Source organism: Aedes aegypti, chromosome 1 (genome assembly GCF_002204515.2).
Source record: "Aedes aegypti strain LVP_AGWG chromosome 1, AaegL5.0 Primary Assembly, whole genome shotgun sequence".
NCBI lineage: Eukaryota > Metazoa > Arthropoda > Insecta > Diptera > Culicidae > Aedes > Aedes aegypti.
In genome coordinates this window covers 145,664,177-145,690,637 of record NC_035107.1, presented here as the reverse complement: position 1 = coordinate 145,690,637, position 26,461 = coordinate 145,664,177, and the positions used below count along the sequence as shown (strand labels likewise).

General features: G+C 38.1%; 1 protein-coding gene across 1 annotated transcript in view; it reads right to left on the bottom strand.

Moving 5' to 3' along the window:
• Positions 1-907: 907 nt before the first annotated feature.
• The window catches only part of LOC5565261 (MAP kinase-interacting serine/threonine-protein kinase 1), an 84,935-nt gene continuing 59,381 nt past the window's right edge, over positions 908-26,461 (bottom strand). Inside the window, exons 4-5 of the mRNA XM_021849965.1 lie at positions 11,907-12,361; positions 908-1,695 (exon numbers count right to left, since the gene is read on the bottom strand). Coding sequence (XP_021705657.1) covers positions 972-1,695; positions 11,907-12,361 — 1,179 coding nt within the window. The 3' untranslated portion in view covers positions 908-971. The remainder of the gene's footprint in view (positions 1,696-11,906; positions 12,362-26,461) is intronic.

The following is a 26,461-nucleotide window of genomic DNA, read 5'->3' as shown; positions in this document are numbered from 1 at the left end:
CAGAGGGGATTTGTCAGTTCTCAAAATCCTCATTCTTCAGTGCGCAATGAGGCATGAGTCTGGAATTAGTTATTTTCCAAAGTGAACTGTAGACTAAATGAGCTTATCGGGAAGTAGCCTTGTTAGAATATGGTGATTTTATTTTGGCTATGTGAACTAGCAAGAAAGCTTAAAATAAGAAGATCATATTCCAGATTAGTGCCTTTGAAAACGGGATTAGTGTCACAATTCAGCCATTGTGGCGGCCATCTTTGTATTCCGAGATGTTTTACCTTAGCTGCACAGATTGTAACTTAATACTAGGCAACGGACAAGTATGAAGGATAATGTGAACTATATTCGGAGAAATCTCCCAAATCTCTGCCTAAAACAACGGATGGGAAGGAAACAATTCTCCTATAACGTTATGTTATAATCCACTCATAGGAAACTAATAAATCCAACTCACCGAGCGTTGTTGCTAGTGTAGCCATTGCTGTGACGATAGGATGACGATCCATCGGCCACCAGCTCGTCTTCATCATCATTGTTGTAGTGATTGTTCCGACGGCTACGCCAGAACTGCTGCTGTGGATGCTGGCAGCGGATATCAATGCTACCCGACCTTTCGTTATTGCTCTTCGGTTGCTGGCGATAGTAGGACAGTTTTCCGTTGCCAGATCCACTGGTGCCACCGCCACTGCCACTTCCACTGCCACTACGGTACTGGTTGTAGTTATATTGGTTATGATGATGGCTATTATGGTGGTTGTGGTGATTGTTGTAGTAGTTGTTGTACGAGCTGAAGTTGCGATACTGCTGCTGATGATGGTAGCGTGCCTTGGCGGAATTGTTGTAACTCGGACCGAGTATCGAAGACGGATGTTTGAACTTCTGAGCGTCAGTATCGGCACCACGGTATCGCCAATTTTGCTCTGGTGGAATTGTAACAGAGCTGGAAGTTATGGACGGAGGAGCACTCTTCTCCTTAATCACATCCAGCGATTTTTGCTGCTGTTGGGTTGTACTGAAGGCTTGGTGGAATTATTTTCCTTGTTATCAGAACCGCAATTTGCGGTAGGAGGGCTTATCGATGCAAGCCCCATGACACCTTGATGACTAGTGGCGGTGGCAATCGGAGACAAAGTCATCGAATTCGGCGAAGCGTCCGGTGTCAACGTAGACGCCGAAGATGACTTCCTGATGCTGACATAGACAGCATCTCCATCACAGCGATGATGATGTTCGTCAGTGGATGATGAGGATGATGATGATGCCGAAGATGATGTTGATGACACTGACGACGGCGATGAAGATGGAGAAGATGATAGGGAACCACCGTCATCCGCACCAGCCACAATGTACCGATCACCACTGGTCTGCACTTTGATAATGCTCGATCGGGCAGACGATGGTGGACACGGTTGTGGTTCAGTTCGAACCACCACTTCCAACGTATTCCTCTCTTGAGGCTGATCCGTGCTTCCATGGTCCACGGATCCATTCACAGGGGACTGTGTGGATGACGTTGGTTCTGAGTTGGCATTTTTCTTCGGAGCTACGACTTCTTGCTGTTGGTTCTGCATTGAAGGCTGGTAGATGTTGGGCCGCTCCTTGTTCATGTAGTCGTAGCGCATCGAAAAATGCTGTAAAATGACACGCTTGACGGCCATCGCAGATTCGGCAAAGTGCGACAGCTCCCGTGCCGATTGATTGCTGAAACAAAGAAGCAGTCAATATGTTAGGATGGAACAGACTCGTATTATTATTACTTGCTTTATTATAGTGGCTTTTCGCCTATAGAAAGTTTGTCATTACAAATAAGATGAACCCTTACACAAATTATGTCACGCTCTAAGGGGAAAAGGGTTCATTGAAAGTGTGACAAGCCTTACAAAAAATACCCATACAAAAAGCGTGACAGAGGAGAAGGGGGTCGAAGGGTGTCGAAAATGTCCAATTTTAGCGTGACATAATTTGTTTATCACCAGTAAAAACGCAGATTTCAAGACTGGTAGCGAATGAGTGTCTTTTGATTCAGGAACTATGAGACTAAAAAGGAATAAGAAGAGCAACAAGAAACATAACAACAACCAGGAAAAGAGTGATTGATTTATGATATAACAAGACCAAACTTTTCCATAAGTATATTTATAAGATTTATTTGTGGGAATGCCTCGTGACATTAAGACTAGACACCATAAGTGAAGAGTCTGTTTGGAAATTCATCCGCTTGGGGCGGTAGTAAAAACAAATCTTCAATCTTCTCTACCTCAAAAGCCTTATTAGCTAGAAGGTTGGTGTCTTCGGCAAAGTTATTCGCCAGATTGAAGGCTAACTGGTCGTAGAGGGCCTGAATGAGAATTGGTGTCTTGGAAGAGATGTTCGACATATGGAGGACTATCTGGCTGAGAAGAGTCTGATTGTGAATACATCAGCTTGGTGGTTCTAGTAAAAAGCTGAGACGAGACTCGCGAAGAAGGTCTTCTTTTTCTGTGATTGCTGAGTTTTTCTCTTATTCCACTTTGTGTCTATACCAATCATGCGCAAGCCGTTCAAACTCTCACATGAACCTCTCAGCAAAAATTGATTGCGTTTGCATCACACCGAATCATAAATAGCCTTTTGAGTGAAATTTCATGCCAGCAAACGTAGCAGATATTAGAAATAAATAATCTTGTGTTTAGATTTATCAGCAACTTTGGAAAAAACTGTTCCGCCGACTGAGGTTTTTAATAACAATTTATTGTGAATACAATGCTTTTCAATTTTGCAGCCATAAAAACGGCGGGCTGCATTTGACGTTTCGAGACAGCGGAATCTGGGCTGCACATGACGTTGATATTTTTCCTCTTCGCGAGTCTCTCTCAGGTAAAAAGCAGTCTTCCCAAACGAATACCCAAACACGTTGCCTTCAAGCGGTTTCGTACTCTCCTTGCACTCTGTTCTCGTGTACAAACCAAAACGCTGGCACCTGAACATAAACCCAAATATTATGTGTAAAGTGAACATCGGTTCACACGCCGGTTCGAAAACCGGTCCATTTGTACCTCGTATGCAACCGCTGTTCATTTTGGTGCAAATCTTCTGTTGCATCCGAGGTTCAGAACGATGGCACAAACGGACAGACAAAAAAAAACAAAAAACAGATGATATCCACGCTTAGCAATTTCTACTTATCGTGTCTTGTATTATAATATAGTAAAATCGTTGTTTTTTTTTTGAAAGTTACCGATAAATGTTATTTGAAGTATTGATCTCAGTTGATCTGCTTAAATAAAACATTTCTTCAGGCCTCAAGTCTTGCTATTTGAACCAATCAGTTTCATATATGATCGTAAAAATTTATCCGCGTGGATTTCAACCGTTCCCTATCAGTCTGCTTTGTGACATTAGTTAAACCTGAGTTTGAACCGAAGTACACATGTACCAGGTTCGGTTTGATACACTGGTATAGAGACAAAGCGCGTTTGCGGTTCAACACAAGTTGAAAAGTTCAAACCAAAGTTGCACATCAGTTCTGTTCATGGGAAGACTGGTAAAAATAGGGGTAATCGGGGCGGTTTGGCCAATGGGGTGGAATGAGCACCCCTTGAAAACTGCATAAATTCTTGAAATTTCATATGAAATAACATGCAATCCCAAAGCTGATGAGGAAATGAAGCTATAGGCATGTTATAAGTCAGTGTTCGAAACTCAAAGAAAAAGTAATAAATGATGTTCGAAAAAACTGCCCATATTGCCCCGAATGGCTCTTTTAAATTTCATCATTTCAGAATGATGATGTTTGACTGTTAGAATGTTCTTAAAAAATTATATCTTCTTGCACGGAGTGTTTATAAATACTAATAAATTTAAGGTTTAGTATCAAAATAATTGAATTTTTAGATTATATGAGATTATTTTGCAATCAAAAATAGGGTGCTCATATCACCCCATCAGTAAAAAATCGACTCGAAAAATTAAAAATATTGAAAAATTAATCATTCATCCGTGAACTTTATAAGACAAAGCAAATCATGCGGATCTAGTGTATTCATCTAAAAATTGTTGGAAATCATGCAAACATTCGAAAAACTCGTAATATTTCCAGCACTTTTATCGACTTTTCCTTAAGGTGGCCAAACTGCCCCACTTTCCCCTAAATGTGCAATCTTCTCTACTTAAAGGTTCTTAACAGCTAGGCAAAGATATTCAGCAAATTTTGGGCTATCTGACGGTGAGGGTGAAGAGTCTGAATGTCAGTTCATCCGCTAGGTTGCGCTAGTGACAAATTTTCTGCAATGAATTACCTGCTTTGCTCTTGTCCACAGTCTTCTCCTTTTATTTTGAGCCGGAATGTGCTAAAATCTTGATCAAGTTTACGAAAATCAGAATGCCCAAGATTTTACAACAATCGTGCCAGGGATTCCTTCAGAATCTCCCTCAATAATTATTTTAAAATTCCACCTAGAAATCTTCGAAAAAGCTAGAAAGTATTTTTAAAAAAAACCTCACAATTTTCTTATAAATTCGTTGTTTGTTCTGACAAAATGTTACATATCGTTATGTTGTAATCTTGCTCAGGATTCTGGAAAATTATGTATTGAATTCGTTAAAAATCCTGGCTATGGAATGCTTGTAAAAATTCTGTGAGAATCTTGCCAATGTTAACCGTGAAAGTCGTGTCCAGAATTCTCAAGAAAACCTGTTCAAGATTTTGTAAAAAGCCTGCCTTTCTTATAATCATGTCAAGGATCAATGTCGAAGGAAGTCATGGTAGAAACATTGTTGAAACACCCAGAATTTGAGATTTAGAATTTGAATTGAATTTAAAATTAAATAGACTTAGTATGTTCTAACTTCGGGTTGGTAGAATATTTAACGAGCAAAATATGAGAGGAATCTTCGAACCCTCCGCGGGCCGCACAAAATAAGGTCGCGGGTCGTACATTGGGCAGCCCTGTTCTACCAGATAGCCTTCAATCTGATGAAATACTTTACCAAAGACAGAGAAGATTGAAGATTTATTTTTACTAACGCCACTAAGCGGATGAATTTCCAATCACTTCTCTGCCAGATAGCCCTTAAACTGCTGAATAGCCCTTAAATAGCTGTTTAGGATCTTGAGATACAGATAATTGAAGAAAATTTGTCACTAGCGCCACCTAGCGGGAAAATCCTCAATCAAACTCTTCACCACCAGATAGTTCTTGAATTACTACATATCTTTGCCGAGGACACCAACCTTCTAGCTAATAAGGAACTTAAGATACATATGATCGAATAAAACTTGCCACTAGTGCCAGTTAGCCGTAGCGCCCAGTTACCGGAAGCGGTAAACGCGCAGCTAATCAGCAAGACCAAGCTGAGGGTCGTGGGTTCGAATCCCACCGGTCGAGGATCTTTTCGGGTTATAAATTTTTTCGACTTCCCAGGGCATAGAGTATCTTCGTACCTGCCACACGATATACGCATGCAAAAATGGTCATTGGCACAGTAAGCGCTCAGTTAATAACTGTGGAAGTGCTCTTAAGAACACTAAGCTGAGAAGCAGGCTCTGTTCCAGTGGGGACGTAATACCAGAAAGAAGAAGAAGAACTAGTGCCACCTAGTGGATGAATACTCAATAAGAGTTTTTATCGCCATATAATCCTTGAGCTGCTGAATAACTTTGCCGAAGACATCAATCTACTAGCTCATTTGGATGTTGAGCTATCCGTTTAAAAACAATTTTGCACCCCTCCTGTCCACGCTATTTCCGTTACCAAGAGAAGGGGAGAGGTCAGGGGGGATGTCTCACCCAATCATTGTAAGACCAACTAACCGCATTCACTTCAAAATTTGTTGATCTACTAGTCTCTGAAATGCGGTCATTTAAAAATTCAAGGTTCGACTCGGGCTTTTAAGGGTTAACTAGTAATTTCTCCAGAGATCCATCAAGGAATTTCTTAGGGCTTCCTGTAAGTATTACAGGAAATTTATCAGTGCTTTCTCCTAAGATTCGTCAGGCATTTCCCTTCAACATTTTTTTTCCATGCATGCTCCCAAAGATATGTCCAGAAAAATGAAAAAGCATTTTTTTAGAAATTATGTTAAAAAAATCGAGGAGTACAACTTTGGTACTTTTGAGGAATTCTTTCCTCTAGAAAAATTTCCTATATAAATTATCTGTAGGTAATATCAAGCAGGAATTCCTGAAGGCACTCAATAAAACACATCGGACGGAATTGGTGTTCGATTGATCGAAGGAATTGCTGTAATAATTTCTGTAATATTGACTGGTGTGAAATTTATTCGAGAAATGTTTGGAATAACTCCTAAACAAATTTCTACACGAACTTTATGAGGAATCCCAGGTCTATTTTCAGGGTGTCTACTCGTTCACCGAAATGAAATTCCCTGATATTTCCAGGTTTTATAAAAATAATTCCAGGTTCAAGAAATACTCTAATTTTGTCTAAAACAAATTAATGACAAATTTTAAAGTGTTTTCGATTTAATAGCTATTTATACACTTCTAAAAATTATGTAAAGCATGATGAAACTATTCCAATATCCAATATTACAATGTGAAGATGATAACAATACAAAAGCTAAGTTTTATTCAAATGAATCGTATTTGCCAAGGATGATGTCTTTTATTCCGTTTGTAAGAGCTCTATGAACTGAACGGAAAATTCAAGTGCATCAGTATGTGTCTTCTTGAAAGTGTTTTTAGTACAAATTATGTACCATGCATTTCCATCGGTTGTTTGGATAACTATAACTATGGATAACTTCATGTTCGCAAAATTAAACCTTATTTGGATACGTGGCAATATTTTACAATGAATACTAAGTTTACCGATGTATTAGCAAGTTATCATACAGCGAATATGCCAAATTCATTAAAATATCTCAAATTGAATCTATCGTGTTAATGATCATCAGCTACATATTTAAGTTGTTATATACCCATCTAAAATAACACAAAACAATTCGTAAAACTTTTAGATGTCGGGTCATGCACAAATTACGTCACGCTCCGAGGGGGGGGGGGATCAAGCCAAGCGTCTTACAAACATTTCGGAGGACTTATACAAAAAACGTGACAAACAACGTGAAACTCCATTCAAATGCTTAGAAACAACGAGCTATACACATGGTTACCAATGGCTTTTAAGGCGAGAGTATTCGAAAAATGTGGTAATACAAATAAATTATAATTTTTTGCATTTCATTCGAAAAAGTTTTAAAATAATCATGATTACTCGAAATTTCGAATTTAAAGTTGTTTAAATTTTACTTTTCGAAAATCGTTTTTTTTCTTAAAATTAATGTTTTCCAATAATTTTAAAAATTGTGCATGGTAAATGAATTTCTTGAAAATATGAAACTTAGAAACCTTTTTCCAGAAAAAAGAGATTAAAAAGTAATCAAAATGAGACCGAAAAGAGACAAAACAGTAATCAAAAACTGAATCCTAATAGGAACCAGGACAAAATAGTTTGATCAGACCAGACATTTCCCTGAAAATAGGGAGACTTACGGCTTCGGCACCATTCGACTATTATCGGCAACCAAATTTCAAACGCCAAATTCACAGTATTATTCTATCAAAACACGTCAATGAAAACATTCAGATGATTCTTTGTTCTGTCCGCTTCCCACTGACTAGATTTCCAAGACTGAACAAACAATACCGCCAGAAATGTCATCAATTCAAATGAACACGCCTCAAAATGCGACTGATTTGGAGCTGCCGAAGAGAGTCACCAGCAGTTCTTATGGGAAAGTTGCCGACAATAGTCACACTGACAAGAGATGATCGCAGCGTTGTAAAAACGTTTCCAAAAGCATTTTGACAAGTCTGTCGGTGTGAATCGATAGATGATTGAGCAACGCATAAATGTAAACAGACAAACACGGAATTTATCTACTGATGTCGGAGAAAATTACAAAAGAAGCGCGGCATCGACCAAGACTGCCGAGAATACGTAAGTTCCCCTATCTTTAAAACTTTTTTTTTAATTTTTTTTGTGACATTACGACGAAATACAATCACATCTGGTATATGCCAGTAAAGGACAAACATTCATTGATGTATTGCGACGACATTACGAGAGGGATGGATTGATATCTATATTTGAGATTTTCACTCTCCAAAAATTTTCCTAAGGAATTCCTCCAAAAAAAATGTTTTGGATATCTCAAAATAGAACCAGGATGTTTCCATAAAATATCACAAAAAATACCTCAAGGCAGAAACTCATTCACATATCATTTCAGATATTTTTTGAAAAAGCCCTTTTTCGTCGAGAATTTTATCCGGTGATTCTTTCCTCCAAGACTCCCGTTTAAAACATGTTGTAATATTCAACCAGAAACTTCTCCAGATGTCTCCAAGGATTTCTCAGGATTTTCTACAAAATTGTTCTTCAGAATTTTCATAAGATTTTGACTACAAATTTCTCCGAGGATACCTTCAGGAATTACTTCAGAGATTACTCCTAGGATTTCTTCGGAAATTCCTCTATTAATTCTAGAGATTTCCAAAGGAAGTTTTCAAAACTTTTTTTCTCAAGCATTGTTCCAGGAGTTTTATCCAAGGAAATTCGAATGAAATTTCTCAGAAAGCTAAGAAATTGTTGAGAAAATTCGTGACGCATTCCTAAAGCAAATTTACGGGTATCTTTTGTTAAAGTTTCTTAATTTCTTAGGCCACCCTACATGAAAGAGGATTTTCAGAAAGACTTACTCTTGAAGAACTTTTAGAAGATTTCCAAGATTATTACTAAGATAATTAAAAAAAAGAAACATCATAATATCTCGCAGGATATTGCAAAGGATCTCCTGGAACAGAGGATAAAATTACTAGAAAATTGTTTAGGAATAATCATTCCTACAATCGAAGGATTTGGAAAAAATGCTGTGGTATTAAATTGTGTAAAACCTTCAATGAGCTTTTCAATATTCCATGGAGATTTTTTGAGAAAAACATTGAAAAATGTTTGGATGAACTCCAGTAATCCTTGGATGAAATGCTGGAGAAATTCCTAGAAAAAAAAGTAAAGAAACTTAATAATGAAACACAGACAGGTCTAATTGAGGGAATTATTTGAATTTTTTTTAATATATTCACTCGAATAACCCCTGGAGAAGTTTTTTGATCTATTCTTTAGAATAACCGTAGATGAAATGGCGTTGAAATTCTTGTCGGGTTTTCTTGGGAGAAATTCTGTCGGAAACTTTGGATATCTCTTAGATTAACGACTGTAGAACTCGTTGAATAGTTAGTGAAAAATATCTGGAGGAAGTCTCAGGATAGTCTTTGTTCAAAGTACTCCCCGAGAAAATTACTAGAGGTAGTAACGTTGAAATGTTCAAGGATTTCTTAAATCAAATTATGGAGGAACTTCTATAAGCATCCTATAAAAAAATGCTAAAGGAATTTCTTGAAGAATTCCTGGTAAAATCTCTGGAGGAACCATAAGGATATTTCCTGAAGCTGTTCTCGAGAAATACGAGAATAAATTTTGTATATCAGTTATCTGCAAGCAAGTTAAGGAAAAAGAGAGACTTTAGAGACTATTTTAGTCAAAATAGACTTCAGGCACCTTCATCAAAAATAGAGACTTTTTAAAGACAATGGTATCTAAAAAGAACCTGCTACCAGCCCTAGACATGTTAATTCTTCACCGAATAAATTTAGATCATGTTTTGATAAGCTGATGAAATTTCATACTCGAATGGATCCTCAATAAACAGCTCATATAGTATATGGACAGCGGCGCAGCCGAATTTTTTTTCGAATGAAGAGAGTTTTCTGGCAATTAATGATAGCTCTGAGTTATGATGCCAAAATACTTTGGCGTGAACATTAGACAGTTTCACAAAAATCAAAATTTCTGGGATTCATCCAGTCACCCCCTAGTCCTAGTTGCAATACTTAAACAAGCTACCAGATAAATTTTCATCCAATTTGGAGGTGCCTCGAGTCAAATTTGTGTTTTTTGGTTATTTTTTACATTCAAAAAATTCTAACGAGAATTAGGAAAAACGAAAATCAAAATTAATACCACTAGTTGAACATATTATTAGTACTTTACAACTTTTGAGTACACTGTATGCCGATTAGAGATGGTTTTGACCTCATAAAATGGATTTCTGTTCATTAAAATACCTGTAAAACATACATTTCTCTACAGTTTTTGTTCTACGAGATTCTTAACCTCATGCCTAATCATAAAAGTTCAATCGTAGTATCATTCCTTTGTCATTTCTGAACTTTAATGTAGTACATCATTTTTGGATTCGAATTACAGATAAATTGTAAAAAATCGTCTGAAATACGACATTCCTCATTCCCCTGCATTTAGAGCTGCTGCCAAATGGCGCAATTGCTGACATGGTACAAAATTGAACATAGTAGCTTTTCAATGATGGATGATGATTGAAGAAAACATGTAGCAAATGTCATCAACGCAGTCGTGTTTCAAACAACATTCGCATTTGATGCCAAACAATTACATATGTAATATAGCCCCGAGGTCAAGCTTCTCGATTATCGATCTTGAGGATCACAGAAATTTTGATTTTTGTGAAACTGTCTAGTGAACATATTCTATCATGAATTACTGCCTCAAGATAATTTCCCTGATTGTGATCGAAATTCCCTGAGAATTCCAGGTTTTTTCCAGGTTGAATAAAATTCCCTGATAATTCCAGGTTTTCCAGGTTTTTCCAGGTAGTAGACACCCTGATTGTATTGAGCAATTCCTAGGAGACTTCTTCCCTGGATGAATTTTCTGGCAATTCATGGCAGTAACTGGGGATCAATTCTTCATAAAATCCGAAAATCAGGCAAGATGGATAAGAATTTGTAAACAAATTTCTTAAACAACTATGTAATAAACATTGATTTATTTTGTTAAAAGTACCATCAGTGCACCAGTATCCGCTCATGTTCCAGTAGCCCGCTCACACTGAAAAAAGATAAGTTTACATAAAGTAAATTTGAAAACTATAGCCGCTATACGGTTCAAAACGACAAATTGAATCACACTGTGGGTATTTTTATTGTGTATTTACTCAAATTACTTTACTTTTTCAACTCGTGAGCGGGCTACTGGAACATGCGCGGATACTGGTACGTTGACGGTACTCGTATAAAAATCTTTGACAGATCTTCTGAGGTAACAACTGAAGAAATTGGTGGAAGAAGGGGAAACTATCTGAAGAAAATCCTGGAATGACCAATAGGAAAATTTTCAGAGTATTCGCTGTCAAAAGGATTTCCTAGGGCAATTTCTGGAGAAATTCCACTAAGCACCCCTTGACAAATCGCAGGAAGAATATTGACGGTAGACTATTGGTTTAGGAATCACTGGCGGAACTTTTGGAGGGGTTCCTGGAGGAGTCCCTGAAATTATGCCAGAATTTCTGTAGAAATCGCGGCCTTCCTTAGCCGAGTGGTTAGAGTCCGCGGCTACAAAGCAAATCCATACTGAAGGTGTCTGGGTTCGATTCCCGGTCGGTCCAGGATCTTTTCGTAATGGAAATTTCCTTGACTTCCCTGGGCATAGAGTATCATCGTACCTGCCACACGATATGCGAATGCAAAAATGGCAACTTTGGCAAAGAACACTAAGCTGAGAAGCAGGCTCTGACCCAGTGAGGACGTTAATGCCAAGAAGAAGAAGAAGTTCTGTAGAAATCACTATAATTTCTGAAGCTTTGCCTTGATGAGTCTATGAATAAATTATTGAAGAATTGAAAAATCGAGTAATAGTATAGGCAGATTTCTTTTAAGCCTCGAATAAGAGTTTGAAATAGAGACTTTAGAGAATTTTCATACAATATAAAGACTTTTTAGAGACGTGCTATTTACCCAAGTATTTGGAAAGAGATCTGCTACCAGCCTTCAGATTTGGAAAGGTCAGTGGGAAACCAATGAGAAAACTTACCGCCGGATTATACCCGGTGTCTTCAATACTCGTCGGCGTTGCTTATCCTTGATTGCATCGGAATTGACGCCATCGATGCAATCACCTTCATCGGTAATTTTAATCCATGGATGGTTGAGCACCGCAGCGGCGCTGAGACGTTTGGGCGCCTCCTTGACCAAAAGTCCACGGATTAAGTCTTTAGCCTCTTCACTAACATCTATCCAATCGTTTTCTGGGAAGCTAAATCGACCCTCCTGAATCGATTCAAACAGTAGCTCTTGACAGGTACGACAGTTCTCGCCCCGATTCCAACCGCAGTCCTGCTCGCAGTTGCCGGAGAAGGGCGGATACCCGCACAGCAAGATGTACGCAATCACGCCCAGTGACCACAAATCACAACGCTTGTCATAGTAGTTCGATTCGCCGACGAACAAATCCACCACCTCTGGGGCCATAAACTCAGCGCTTCCGACCTGCAACGAGAGAAAAAGAAGCAAAAATTAAACATTGGAATCAGCAGTTACCTAGTTGTTTATTTGTTTGAATTTGGCTCATTGGATGGAAGTAAGTTGGTCTAGAAGAAATCGATAGCAATGAGCGCAGTTTTGTTTTCGATTTCGGCTTGGGTTCACAGGGCAAGGCTAACGGCACTTTGTTGCTCCGTAGAATTGTATAACTATATGATCCTTCTAGGTATATGTGGTGGAGACAAAGCGATGGTTATTCCCGTACCAACGGCATTTTCGAGTTGTCAAAAATATCGGGATACCTGACATGTGTCTATTAGCATGGTATGATAACCACGTTACAGTGAACGTGCTCCGAATGTTATGCAAACCCTACTGGCCATTATTGCCTCCGGCTAGTAAATATGCTCACATATATTTAACCAATTCGACGGAAGGTATTTGCTCTATTAATGGATTTTCACTGAGCGAAGCAAGAAGACAAAATTGGCATCCATCATAATGCGTGACAATGTAGTTAAGCCCTGATGGGAGTAGGAAACCTCCACAGACTCTTTGACACGCTTCTGGTTTTAAAATAGACAAGCATCTAGGTATTTATGTTGAACATATTACCTACCGAAAATATTTTGGCACACGAACTACAACAAACGGAAAAAAGTAGAGCAGTCTGCTCCGAAAGCGAAGGGTCTCTAATGATACCTAATAATGTCTAGGTCAACATCGTTAGGAGATTATGAAATTCAGTTATAGCAGGTACAAGATCTCCGATACAATTGCAGGACTATAGGGTGTCGGTAGCAATGGTTGTAAGATTGGACTATGGTAAAACGTACATTTTTCGATAAAAACGACATGTGTTATTTTTGGTGGATATATCGCCTTTAGTTTAGTTGATTTGCCAAATTTCAGCTTTTTGAATATAAATAATTAAGTTTACGCAAAAAAATTGCTCCCTTGCACCAATAGTTGCCGTCGTGTTTCAGTAGTAGATCAACGGATGGAAGCAGTTTTTAAAATGAATGTATAAAAATTAAGAAAAGTCCCAGAGATGATCTTTATGCTTCATTCGAAAGGTATTAGTTGTTGTTCCGAGGGAAAAATGTTAAACTTATGTAAAAAATTACCATTTTGTTTAAAATTCCTTGTTCATTCCCGAACGTCTACTACTGGAGCACTAGTCTACTCATGTTGGATCCAAGAAGAAGTCTTTTTAACAGAAACGATATCTCTAAAACAATTTGTTGTTCTCCTATGAAGTTGACTAAAATAGTTGCCATAAATCTAAAATTGTATCTCTCAAGCGATCTATCAAATATTTGAGCAAGAATCTCGTCAAGAACTTTACAAAAATCTGGCCAAAACTACCTTGTCAAAATCTAGGATAAGCCAAACTAGTAATCTATACAAGGCTTCACCAGGAATCAGTATAATCAATGACCCTAGATATTCGCCAAACGGAAATCCTAATGAATCTGTCCAGGATTTCAGTACATCTCCCAATAAATTTGTCAAATATTTTTTTTCCGTTCAGCTTTTCGCCAACCTATACGAATCTACTAAAACTTTCAAGCAAACAGTTAAGAATCTTTTCTAGAATCCACTAAAAACCTTATCAGCAATCTATTCTAACCTTTTAAGTAATCACTTTATTTAATTAAATTTGGCTCGATTCCCGTCAGTATTCCAGCAAAGATCTCAATAAAAAATTTACATGAATCTGAATAGAAATCTAACAAGTATTTTTGCCAAGAAGTCCTAAGTACCCTTCTAGAAATATTTCATCTTAATCGTTAACTATCTCTCCACCAACTCACCAAACATAAGTCACGATGCGAATCACGAGTTGGCAGATAGTTTTGCACCTCTTGGAAACATATCTAGTTTTGTCCATAGTGCTTGAAATTGGAACAAACCGGTATTCTTATTATCCGAAAATGTTCATTTGTAAGATCAATCAAATGCAGGACACATGGTTATGCAATTCAAACGTTTCTCAAAAGGTTTACACTGATGCGTTCTCCCAAAAATTCCATGCCATAATGGCCACGTTATGCCGATTCTGGAAATTATCTTTGGCTTGTAATTTGCCTACCTCCAGGGGCACAGGATCACAGCACCATTTTCACCCGACCTGATCCAGTGACCCACTGGAAAAACTCTGGCCATAGGAACATTCCCGAGATCATTTGGCGATTTAGAGATGTTTGTTATGTGTACTAGATACTGTACTGAAAAAAAATGAAATCCGCTAGCTGAATACCTTATTTCTAGTAAAATACTGCACTTCTAAATAAAATTTTGGCGAGAATCTTGGACAAATTCTGACCAGCTTCCAGAATACTGTTGGGTTGGAAATCCTGAAGGTCTCAGGCTAGAAACACCACCAGCAAATTACACAGCTGGTCTGTGGCATCGAAACAAAAAGAAAATCGCCGGAGAATTTGGCGCGCCGTCATGGAAAATCAGACTGCGAGCATGAGATGGACCGGAAGACAACTGGGAATCACCCATACAACTGTCTCTCGGGTGGTAAAATCTTTTAAGGAGCCCCAGACAACCGAGCGGTGGACTGGAAGTGGAAGAAAATCGAAGACAGCTGACCTTGTGAAGGCCCGGAAGCTGTTGGATTATTTCAAGCGTAATTCGAACCTTTCGATTCGTGACGTGGCTCTGAAAGCCAAGTGTTCCGCCTGGTCCGTTTAGCAAACCATGAAACGAGCTGGGCTTCGTGTATTCAAGATCCGGAAGGCACCGAACCGGCGTGATCAACAATCCCGCGTAAGGAAGCTGTATCGAGAGTGCTTAACGAAACCGAAATGTGTGGTTATGGATGACGAAACCTACATCAAGGCAGACGCAAAGCAGATACTGGGGCTGGAGTTCTACGTTGCCAACACGGTTCGATGTTCCGGAACACATAAGGAAGAAAAAATGGACAAATTCGCCTAAAAATACATGCCAATGCGGTAAACTGAGTAAACCGTCCATTACAACGGGTATCATCGACGGGTACCTCCAGAGGCGTCTGTTGCCCTTCCTGCGGTCTCACGGAGGCGAGACATTATTTTGGCCGGATCTGTCATCATGCCATTTACGCGCGATCGACGTTGGATTGGTACAGAGACAATAACGTTGTTTTTGTACCAAAAACCGCCAACCTCCCGAATTCACCAGAAATTCGTCCGGTGGAAAGATTTTGGGCTATAATGAAGGCCAAAGTTCGAAAATCGTGCAAGGTGTTTAAAAACGAGCTAGAATTGAAGATTGCATATGGATGAAAGTAACCAAAAAGGTTGGCTCCATCATTACAGCTTGCAGTAAGTGAAAAAACTTAAAATGTTACTTGGGCTCTATTTCCTCACCCCAAATCCTTCAGGCTTGATACTTATGGCGATGGCACAAATCTCCCAATGCAGAGCAACGTGCTTCTGGAGCCAGCACTTACCTGAAGTCCTTAAATTTCATATAGGAGGACCATTGTGACATTGAGGGTTCATCAATACTTGACGATGAATGATAAATTCCTAACCCTTTCACAACATATATGAACATTCACTAGCCCAAAAATAGAATCGAAATCGAGACGGCTAAACAATTAGCTGACAAAAATCCTATCTATGAACGAGTTTATTGTTTGTCCGGCATCAAGCGCGGCACAAAGGGCGGTGCTACAAGTTCAACCTTAATCAAATATTCTAATCTCCACCTTTTCGCTTTTGAACAATTACTAAATCAATGTTTTCTGTCCATAGGATGGGAAATTTCCATTGCTAACTGCCGGTAAATATAACAGCCCCATCGGCCTCGAATATGATGATGAACATACACCATCATCATGAGCTGCGGGAGTTCATACCCTACGCGAGGTGAGAAAATCCACTGACGGAGCTACGTGGACTAACAATTTCTTATTCATAGTGACAAATAAGCACCGATAAATATTAACCCCGTATGTTTGAGAAGAATGACCAGCAGTGCAGAAACTTTGCGCTAGGCGTGTCATTTTTGAAAATACTTCCGTGTGTTGAATAACGTCGTCGCCGGCTCAATGAATATCATCATTTTGCCTAAAAATAGCCGACTTGCGATCCGCCAGCTTCGAACATTCTCAGCCAGTTGGAGACGTTGCTGGTCGATCCGCCACAGTTCAACGCCGCGGTCTGCCGCTGCTGCACATTGGCTGACGCATGGTGAATTAAAATAAGTTGATTTCTATTATAACCATCAATATGATAAAGATATATTTGTAGAAAGTGGCTTCGAGTTCGCCTGTACCCGCCAGGCCAATTGCGTCGTTAATTTTTCGACCAACAAACGCACACAAGCCGTATCAAAAAAAAACGTGCCTCCGGTCCCGCGTACCGTATCCTCCGCGAGCCTGAGTTCTGTTGTTCTGTTGGACCATGCACCGTAGTCGTGCTGCAGAGACACAGGAAGAAAACAACACGCCTTTATGGCCGACCGAGCTGCGTATTATGGGTAGGGTGGTCCATTTTAGAGACTGGCTTTTATGAGCTTCTGGAGTTATCCATTTGTTTGTGAGGAGTGTAGAATCCGTTACGACTAAATGTTTCTGGTGAGCTTTTTTCGTCCACGTCAATCGTTTAGTTGAACATTGCGGTTGACAAAACTAATAACTTTGATGATTTTGCCGGGAATTTACCATCAGTTGCTGCTGCTTCATCGTTCAGCATTATGTTCAGAAATTTTATTGAAAATGGTTAATAAATCTTCGAGCTGTTTAGTAGAATACCTATAAGTAGATGAAAACCCGAATTTAGTACTATACCATTTAATTCCACTAGAGTTTGTACCCTTTGACAGATACGCGTATTTCGACCTCAACTGTAAGGCCGTCTTCAGTGTCGTGTACTAGACTCGACTTTTGAAAATGGTTGTTCATATACCATGACCCCACAGTTATGGATCAAATAGTGTGGAGTCCAACCTATAAAATTCAATAAAACGACATGGAAAACGTAAAATTGTAATTGAAAAGCACGAATTGAATCGTTTCAAATTGGAACTTCGGTTAGTAAACTGTTTTGAGTGTAATATTTACATAGGATTACATAAAAATTTAAAATCGCATCGGTTTCTGAAAACCATATTATGGATCAAATTGTGACATATTACGGATCAGTGCGCAAAATCAAGAGATTTTAAACTCAATGCATCTGTATTGTATGATTAGGGGAAAGTTAACAATGTGTCACATATTACTGAAAAAACTAGCATTGTTAGAGCTAGAAACAAGGGTAAAATGTCCTTTTTTGTGATATACTGCATTGTAGTAACTGAGGCATGAACTGTTTTCGCTCCACACCAAGTTTTCCACCCATTTTTGTATACTAAAAATGAAATTTACCAACCTTGATGTTGTATTAGTTGTATCCTTAGTGCTATTGTCTGGAAATGTCAAATCCAATGCTTAAAATGGTAGAAATCTACATTCTTTGGTAGTGATCCATAACCGTGGTAAACAATCATTTCCTGGTCCATATTATGGATCACTAGTTAGGAGTGCTAATATTCGGTATTTAGAATCAACAATCAAGAAAACTGTTTTCTAAAGATGAATTCACACTAAATCGAAGCGAACGAGCATGTTTTATGCTATAACATTTGAATGTAACCACTTGTGGAAGCTTATGAATGCTGACGGCACTTCTTACAGAAAACGACCATATAATGATAGCTGTGTGGTACCAACTAAACATTTGTCAAATACACCGTTATTTAGCGGTTGAATGTTGTGCTTAACATTACAAATAGTAGAAGACAAATAGAATAACATGGGAAAAATATGGTTTACGTCAACGTTTATGTTTTGAGCGAGTTATCCGATGTTGAACGCCAAAGTGATCCGACACTGTGGGTGATTCGTAACTGTGTGGGCATGGTAGTAGTTTATACAGAACTGTTCTGCCCATAACTGCATATTTGTAACATTCGACAAAAGTAGGCATTGAGTGAATGGAGTACCAAGTGTGCATTTTATGGCAGTATGGGAAGAAACTAAAATTTCTAAAAATTACCACGAACTCAAAAGTGCTTATTTGAGGCTGAAATTGTGTACAGCTCATATCGTATATTGGGTGCATAGTCAGAAAATAATTCTGCTAGAAATTTCTTTGCTACTACATTACGAGGCTTATGCATAATCTCAATGTGACTGTTATGCGGTTACAATTACCAATGTGACAAAACAACTTGGTATTTTTTCAAATTTTCTAGAACAAAATCACAGATTTTAGTTAGTTGATCGAAAGTATTCATCATTTAATGACCCTCCCCGGCATTAACATGAAATTGTCAAAAATGTCGAATGTGACTGATATGCAGTTATGGGCAGTGTTGCTCCAGAGCTTCGTCAAAGTGCAGCGAAAACAACACAATCAAGGGAACCATTTTTTTTTTACGCCGAACTTCGCGCACACATTGATGCGAACAAGTTTTTTTCCTCAGTAAGACGGATTAAACTTTGCTTACATTCTCAATTTTACGCGATCGTTGAGGAAATTTCATAAAATTTCGTGAATTATAGAACTTTTACGGCGTGTGTTTGGAATGAAATCCTTCAGTGAAGAAGTACAAAGGTTTTCCTTTGTGAAAATAAACTTGTATCTTAAAGTGGTGTGACTGGTTTCGATTGCTAACCATTTCTCTCAAATCGTGTTCGTTCATGCGATTTCCATTTTAAGTGTACAAGTGTACGAACCACAACAGCTTTCACAAAATTAAACTATGTTGCAGGTAAGTTGGAATACCCGCCGTAGTGGAACATTTTAAGTTTGATACGACGAATAATAGCGCTTACGACGAAGTAGAACGAAACCCTAGTACATCTTTGGAATAGGCGGAAACCTCAAAAGTCTGGAACGATTCGAAAACATAATCCATCACGTAGGTTCGACGGTAATACCGAGCATGTTTTATGGAGAAACGATCTCAGGGTGTCTACTCGTTTACCAAAATGAAATTCCCTGATATTTCCAGGTTTTACAAAATAATTCCAGGTTCAAGAAACACTCTAATTTTACATAACAACAAACAAACTAATGGCATTTTTGAACTGTTTTTAATTTAATAGCTTTTCACGCTTCTAGACATTTTAAAGCAAGCCTAGGTTTTATTCAAATGAATTGTATTTAATGATGATGGTGTATTTTATTTTGATTGTTAGAGCTCTGTCCATCATCGTGAACTGAACTTTCAAGTAAATCAGTTTGCTTTTTCTTGGAAGTTTTTTCTTCTAGTACAAAAAGAGATGGCAGATATGTAATTCATTTCAATGAGCCATTTGGATACCTTAGACAGCTTCATGGGTACAAATGTACAAATTTATTTGGATATATGACTTCCAAAAAAGCCAAATTCCTTAAATTATATCAAATTGATTGAATCGTGTTAATGGTTGTAACAAAAGTCATATGTACTTTCATAGATATATTCTCATATAAATTAACACAAATAATCCGTAAAACTCTTGGATCCCCAGATTTCCGCATAGAACACGGTTAAAAGAGTTCGACCTGTTTGTATTACTGTATGCATTTTCAATGATTTTATCAAGGAATTTCATCTAAAGTATTTCTCAAAGATTCAAATTTCTTCAGATTAGATAGATGGAGAGTTATTTTGAGTTATTTTAATTAATTTGAGAGGCTTGCATTTCTCTTAAAAAGATCATTTAGTGATTATTTCCCACTAGAGGCCCTGGCAAACTTTGTTTTGCCATCAAGAAGGCTGTTGAAAAACACCATGAAACGTCCCTAACAAAAAAAGCACTTCCGTTCACTCTCGGAACATTACTATGGAGGAATTTTTAAAATCCTAAAGCCCGTTCTCAAGTCATTTCGTGACATACAAACACCATTCCATTTTTATTTATATAGAAGATGAAATCACTCCAAGAATTTCCTAAGGAATTCCTCCAAAAAATTTGTTTTGGGTGTTTCAAAATACAACCTGATTTTTTTCAAAAACTGCCACAGAAATTACTTCAGAGGTTACGTCAGGAATTACTTCGTATATAATTTCAGATATTTTTCAAAAAAGCCTTAAGTTCTCAATTCGAGGTTTTTCTCCTGCGATTCTCATGTTTCAAACATGTTGGAATACAAAAAACTGCTCCAGAGATGTCTCCAGGGATTTCTCAGAATTTCATACATCATTATCCTTCAGTATTTCTTTGAGATTTTAACTAGGAATTTCTCTAAGGATAGCTTCAGGAATTATTCCAGTGATTGCTTCTTAAATTTCTTTAGAAATTCGTCCAGTAACTCTGAAAGATTTCTCAAGGAAGTCTTCAAAGATTTGTCCAAGCATTCTTCCAGGAGTTTTTCGTGATGAATTTCTATAAAGCAAATCTTAGAGTAACATCTTATAAAACTATTGAAATTTCTTAAGTAATTCTAGATAAATAAGAATTTATATAGTAACTTTTGACAAAATGTTATAAGATTTTCTAGATTAATTGCTAAAATAATTGAAAACAAAAACAAATTCATTGAATCTCTGTGAAGGAACTCCTTGAAAAACATCGGACGAAATCATTTAAAAATCGAAGAGTTTCTTGGAAAAATTGATGTTGTAGCAACTGTTCTTCTTCGTAGCATTATGTCCCCACTGGGACAAAGCCTGCTTCTCAGCTTAGTGTTCTTACGAGCACTTCCACAGTTATTAACTAAAAGCTTTCTTTGCCAAAGTTGCCATTTTCGCATTCGTATATCGTGTGGCAGGTACGACGATACTCTATGCCCAGGGAAGTCAAGGAAATTTCCATTACGAAAATATCCTGGACCGACCGGGAATCGAACCCAGACACCTTCAGCATGGCTTTGCTTTGTATCCGCGGACTCTAACCACTCGGCTAAGGAAGGCTCCCAACTGATGTGGAACCTTAAATAAACTTTTTAAGATTCCATGGGGATTTTTTCGAGAAATTTATTGAGAATTGTTTGTAAAAATTGCAGTCATTTTGGATTAAATGCTGGGGAAATCCTACAACAAGCAATCTTTTGGAGTGAACGTGGATGAAATGCCGTATAAATTATTGTAGGGTTCTCAAAAAAATCTCAGAACGAATTTAATTAAAAACTCATAAATTAATTTTTGCTAGTCTTTTTAAAAAAAGTTCTGTAAAAATCTTTGGAAAATCTCTTAGGTTACTCTGGAGAAACTCGTTTAGGTATTCTTTTAAAAATTGCTGGAAGGATTGGTAGACGAATCTTTTGAAGAATTTAAGAAGAGAATCCCATAAGAGATGATTCATCAAAACAAACAACTAGCGGAATGTGAAAAAGAGGCTTCTGGACCCATCAGAAACCGGCTAAGGTTCCCTCCAAGAAAGGAGGCGACCAACATCAACTTAAGTGAGAATATTGTGGGCAAAAACCTAGATACTGTGACGACGGCAAACACTGCCGCTCCATTGCAACATGTGAGGTGTTCTATGGCCCGGGACTAATCGAGGCCATGGATCGCAATAGGGAGTACCTCCCGAAAATGCAAGTAGCTGCTGAGCAACTCGATGCCATCATCGAGTTTGTTAAGAGCAAAATCAATGTCAGCAAAGACTTGAAAGCAAGTCTACTGAAATAGCGGCAATCAGTCCTAGTTGCAAAGCAGCTGATTGCACCATAGAGTCCATGCGATCCCTTAGGCATCTTGCGGTGATGATCGTTGACGAGCTCAGCTTCGCCAGCCACGTTCAATATGCCTGTAAAAGGAGCATCTATGGTTATAGCGGCGCTATCGAGGATGATGTCTAACAGTGGCACTATGCATACTAAGGTGAGGAGGACCAATCTGGTCGAACAGAAATATAAAGCGTGTGGAAAGCAAGTGTAGGAACATGTGCTTAACCCTTTCTTTCCCACAGTTTTGTTCAACAATTTAACTGTCAAAATGGCGTTACTTAAAAAAGTGCTTGAACAAAAGTTGTTGCAAATAAGCTAAATTATTCAAAATCGCTTTAAAAAAAATGATTGTTTTTCAATAGTTTGACCCGTAGGTCACTTATTTCGATGTTTTATGAGACAAATGAGCGCATAAATTTATTCCAATCATTATTGAGCTAATAGTACCAAATCGGTTTAGCTAGCGTTCGACGAAAATCGGTGGATCACCTGTGCTACCATGGGAAAGGGATGGTTAAGAGTAGCAGGTTCATACCGAACGGTTTCTGAAGAGGCCGTGTGCATCATAGCCGGGATGACGCCAATCAGGCTCATTATCAAGGAAGATATTCAATGTAGCAGTTTGCATAGGCTACTTCTGCTATATATGTTGTGCTATATGCACTGGTCTCTCCCAGAAGAAATACCGTTAGGTAATTCCAGAGAGGAGAGGGTCTGAGGCCAAGGGTAATTTCGGTGTACTCTGTACACCACCTGAGCAATTCAACAATAATTGCTCAAGTACAGTACATGGGCTGGTTTTACTGGTTCGTCGTTGGTGCGGCATCCCCACGCTGAGTTACCTTCTCAGGGGGTCTGTTTGCAGATTTTCCCCTGTTTAAAGAAAAAAAAAAACAAACAAAGGTGCCTTACACGATGTTATCATTCCTTGCAAACTCCAAGATCAAACTCCGCATAAACGGCAAAACTACTGAACTCTAGCTAAATTCAGGAGGTATTTGTAGTAAAAGATCCACTCTTTTGTAATGGATTTCTACAGAATCCTTGAAACCTTACAAATGTTGTGGGACCATCTTGATAGTAAATAATGTTTTTAACAGCGAATTCCGAACTTTAGCAAACACACACATGAACTTTAACAGTTATCAGTAAATATCGAATGTGAATGATTCTCGCAACTTATGAAAAGCCATTGATCACAAGTCTTCAATGTGAAATGTTGTTATCTGTACACTGGACCGAGCCGAAACGCGAACCACCCTAACAGGTAGTGCAAAGCTGGGCGACGAGTGATAGATGGCCCCATCGGCGAACAAAGTGCGATATGGTAAAAAATAAAGTAAATTTGTCAACAATAACATCACCGCATCGACCGTCATCGCTGCTCAGTTCGTGTTTTGTTAGGGAGTGAATAATTTTTCGGTACTTTCATTTATCTATACGAAAAACAACACCAAAGGGGGAAGAAGTCGCTGAAGCTTCAGCGCTCACCACTACATTCAGACGAAGTTCGGTCCTGTAGAGGGGGCATGGGGGGTATACCTGACGACGACTCTATGGTAGTTCATCATGCACGTTGTTTTTTGTTATATTTACCGGCTAACACAGGGCTCACTTTAGCAGAACGAGCAGAACTAAGTTAATTGGCTGGTTGATGGATCGCGTTAGGCCAAATTCAGCACGCTCCGGTGAGCATCAACAACAAACGCCAAACGAGATCACATTATTGGATGAGGGAGTTAGGGCAACCATATGTGCGAGATTTGATTTTTTTTTACAATCCAGCACCAACTGGTTCAGCGAACTCGTTTGGTGCTAATCTTGGCAAGAATGAGTCACCGGCAACAGAACGGCGTTGATAATCAATTTGTGCTCTATCGAAAATAGTTTGATTGGTCGTTACGTAACTCTGGAAACGTATGGCTGGTGAGGCTTTGGTTCATGAAGAAATCATTTAGAAAAGGGAAGATTTGAGAAGAAGTTAACAGTCCAATGAAATAAGTCAGGATTTTAATCTGTTTAAGCAATATGGAGTAACTGTGAACTCCACAGAAATCTCCTAATTTAATAAAAGTATTGCCGATTGCTCCAAAATTGGAGGCGTTTACATCACATTTTGTCTTCGCGTGTTGCACCGAAGATCTACGGAACGGGTGCTCCAAGTGTAATCAGCGTGTTGACGCCGCTGCCGCCGCCGGTTCCTTATCGCTCACGACCACTTAAAAAGAAAGCCAAGCAGTGTGTGATGTGTGTTTTAAAATAAATCACTGACCTCGTTTTCGCTTATTTCGAAAAACAAAAACACATTACCCGCGCGCAACTGCTGCTACTGCTGCTACTGCTGCTCTGCTGATTGCCGCCTCAAGTTGACTTGTTGTTGACGCGACGGTCATCTAAACGTGCTAGTTGGTGGAAAGGATGAAAATTGCGGATCAGGGGTTAAATGATCCAAAAATTGTCCTGTTCTATTCTAGCTTTGATTAGATATTCCAGATATAAGTATTATTTGCAAACAGATCCAGTCTTACTTAGAGGGAATAACATACAAATATCTGCGTATTTCTGCATTGAATTTCCTTCAAACTAGCATTCTTCAGATCTGATCTTGAGATAAACAGAAGTTCTTTACAGCCCGATTCGTAAGCTTCAATCATTGGGCTGTAAGTTTATCAACCAGGTCGTTCCTTCTGATGCCAAATATACCTTTAAGAAGACTCTGTGTTTTCAGTAAAACAGTAAACAAGTAAAATTTCGGTGCAGCACTACAACGTAAAATGCAAACGACGACATAAGAGAGCCTCCTAGTCATCTGCAAAGCAGATCTGTCCAGCCTTCGCTCCTTAAAAAAATCAACGCATGGGAGACGATTCTTACAGAATTGTGTACCCCATCTCTATGATTTCAGCGAACGTTCACATGTGAATGATTGTGCTACGTTACATCGAAAAGGTGCAAAAACAGTCTTCAATGACAGGGTTATAATCTGGAAAGAACGATGTGCATTCAAAAAACGGAGTTAATTAGTCGCGTTCGACGAAATACTGCCAAAAATACAGAGAGTAATAAAACCAGAACGAACTGTCAATAAAATGAAGAAGGGTCCATTCGAAATCAATTTTCCAATTCCCGGATTTTTCCTGGATACCTGAAAGTTTTGAACCGGGTGATCTAATGGTTCTGCGACTTCATATCGTTTGAAAATTTTACATAAAAAGTTTTGATACATATTTGATTTGACTTTCGAAGTATTCGTTTTCAAACTATGGATTATGAAGCAATATCCTCAAATGCTCTAAGCAGATTGATAAGATTAGAACACTATTTCTTTTTAATGCTATAAATTGTCTAATATTGGAAAATATTACCAATTGCATTGCAGTTTCATAAATATTAAATCAAACAGAGTAGATTATTTAAATTTGCAAGCTGCTTTCATGTCTATGCCAAATGTTAAATAGGTAATACAGAACTAATCAAAAATTTTGCACACTTTTCGTGTTGTCATACAAAATAGTAATACTTAATCTAAGTACTTTATGAAAAATAAAGAAAATTTTGAATACTGTGGTTTAAAAATCTAAAAGACCAACACTAAAGATGTTTTACGCAACGTGAATAGTCAGAACTTATATTTTGCTGTAGTTACTCTTAGACCATTTTTAAAGCATATATCAATTCTAATTTGTTGTCAAAACATCGCATTGGATTTTGGAATTGAAGAAAATATTTGGGCATGGTAGAAATAACCTTTTGAAAGGAACAAAATGCGGTGGATGCTAGCCACGAAAATTCATAGGAAATTTGGAGAAATTTTGGAATTATATAAAAAAAATACTATGTGCATCTTAATTCCGATAATTGTTCAACAAATCAACAATGTTTTTTAATGGACAACTTATCCTCTAATAATAATGCCTTAAAAATTATGCATTAGACATGGTTTATAGCAATTCCTGGAGAAATTCTTGATCTAGGGCAATTCTCGTTGGATCCAAAAAGCAAAAAAAAAAACATTTGATTGCTTGCTTGCGCCAAAGAATATAATAACTCCAAACAAGTATAATCCCAGAAATCCATTAAAAATTTAGCCAAGAATGCGGTCAAGAAAAAATCAAAAATGTGTCTAAGAATACCTAAAGGTCTTTGCTATTTATCTATTCATCAAAAAGCTCTCCATGAGTTCCTTAAGGATCTCACAAGGAATACGCTGAGAATGTCAGGAAGAATTCGCAGTAAATCTGCAGAAATCTATGCAAAATCTCGTCAGGAACCTCACTAAGACTTTTTCATAGATCATGGACTAGTCAAGTTAGTAATCAAAACAATACTTCTTAAGGAATCCGCTAAAAGCAATTCTTAATTAATGTGTCCAGAATTTAATTGGGAAACTACTTAAATCTCCCAAGAAATTTCTCAAAAATCTTCTAGCTAATTTTTTTCCAATCACTAGTAATGTGTC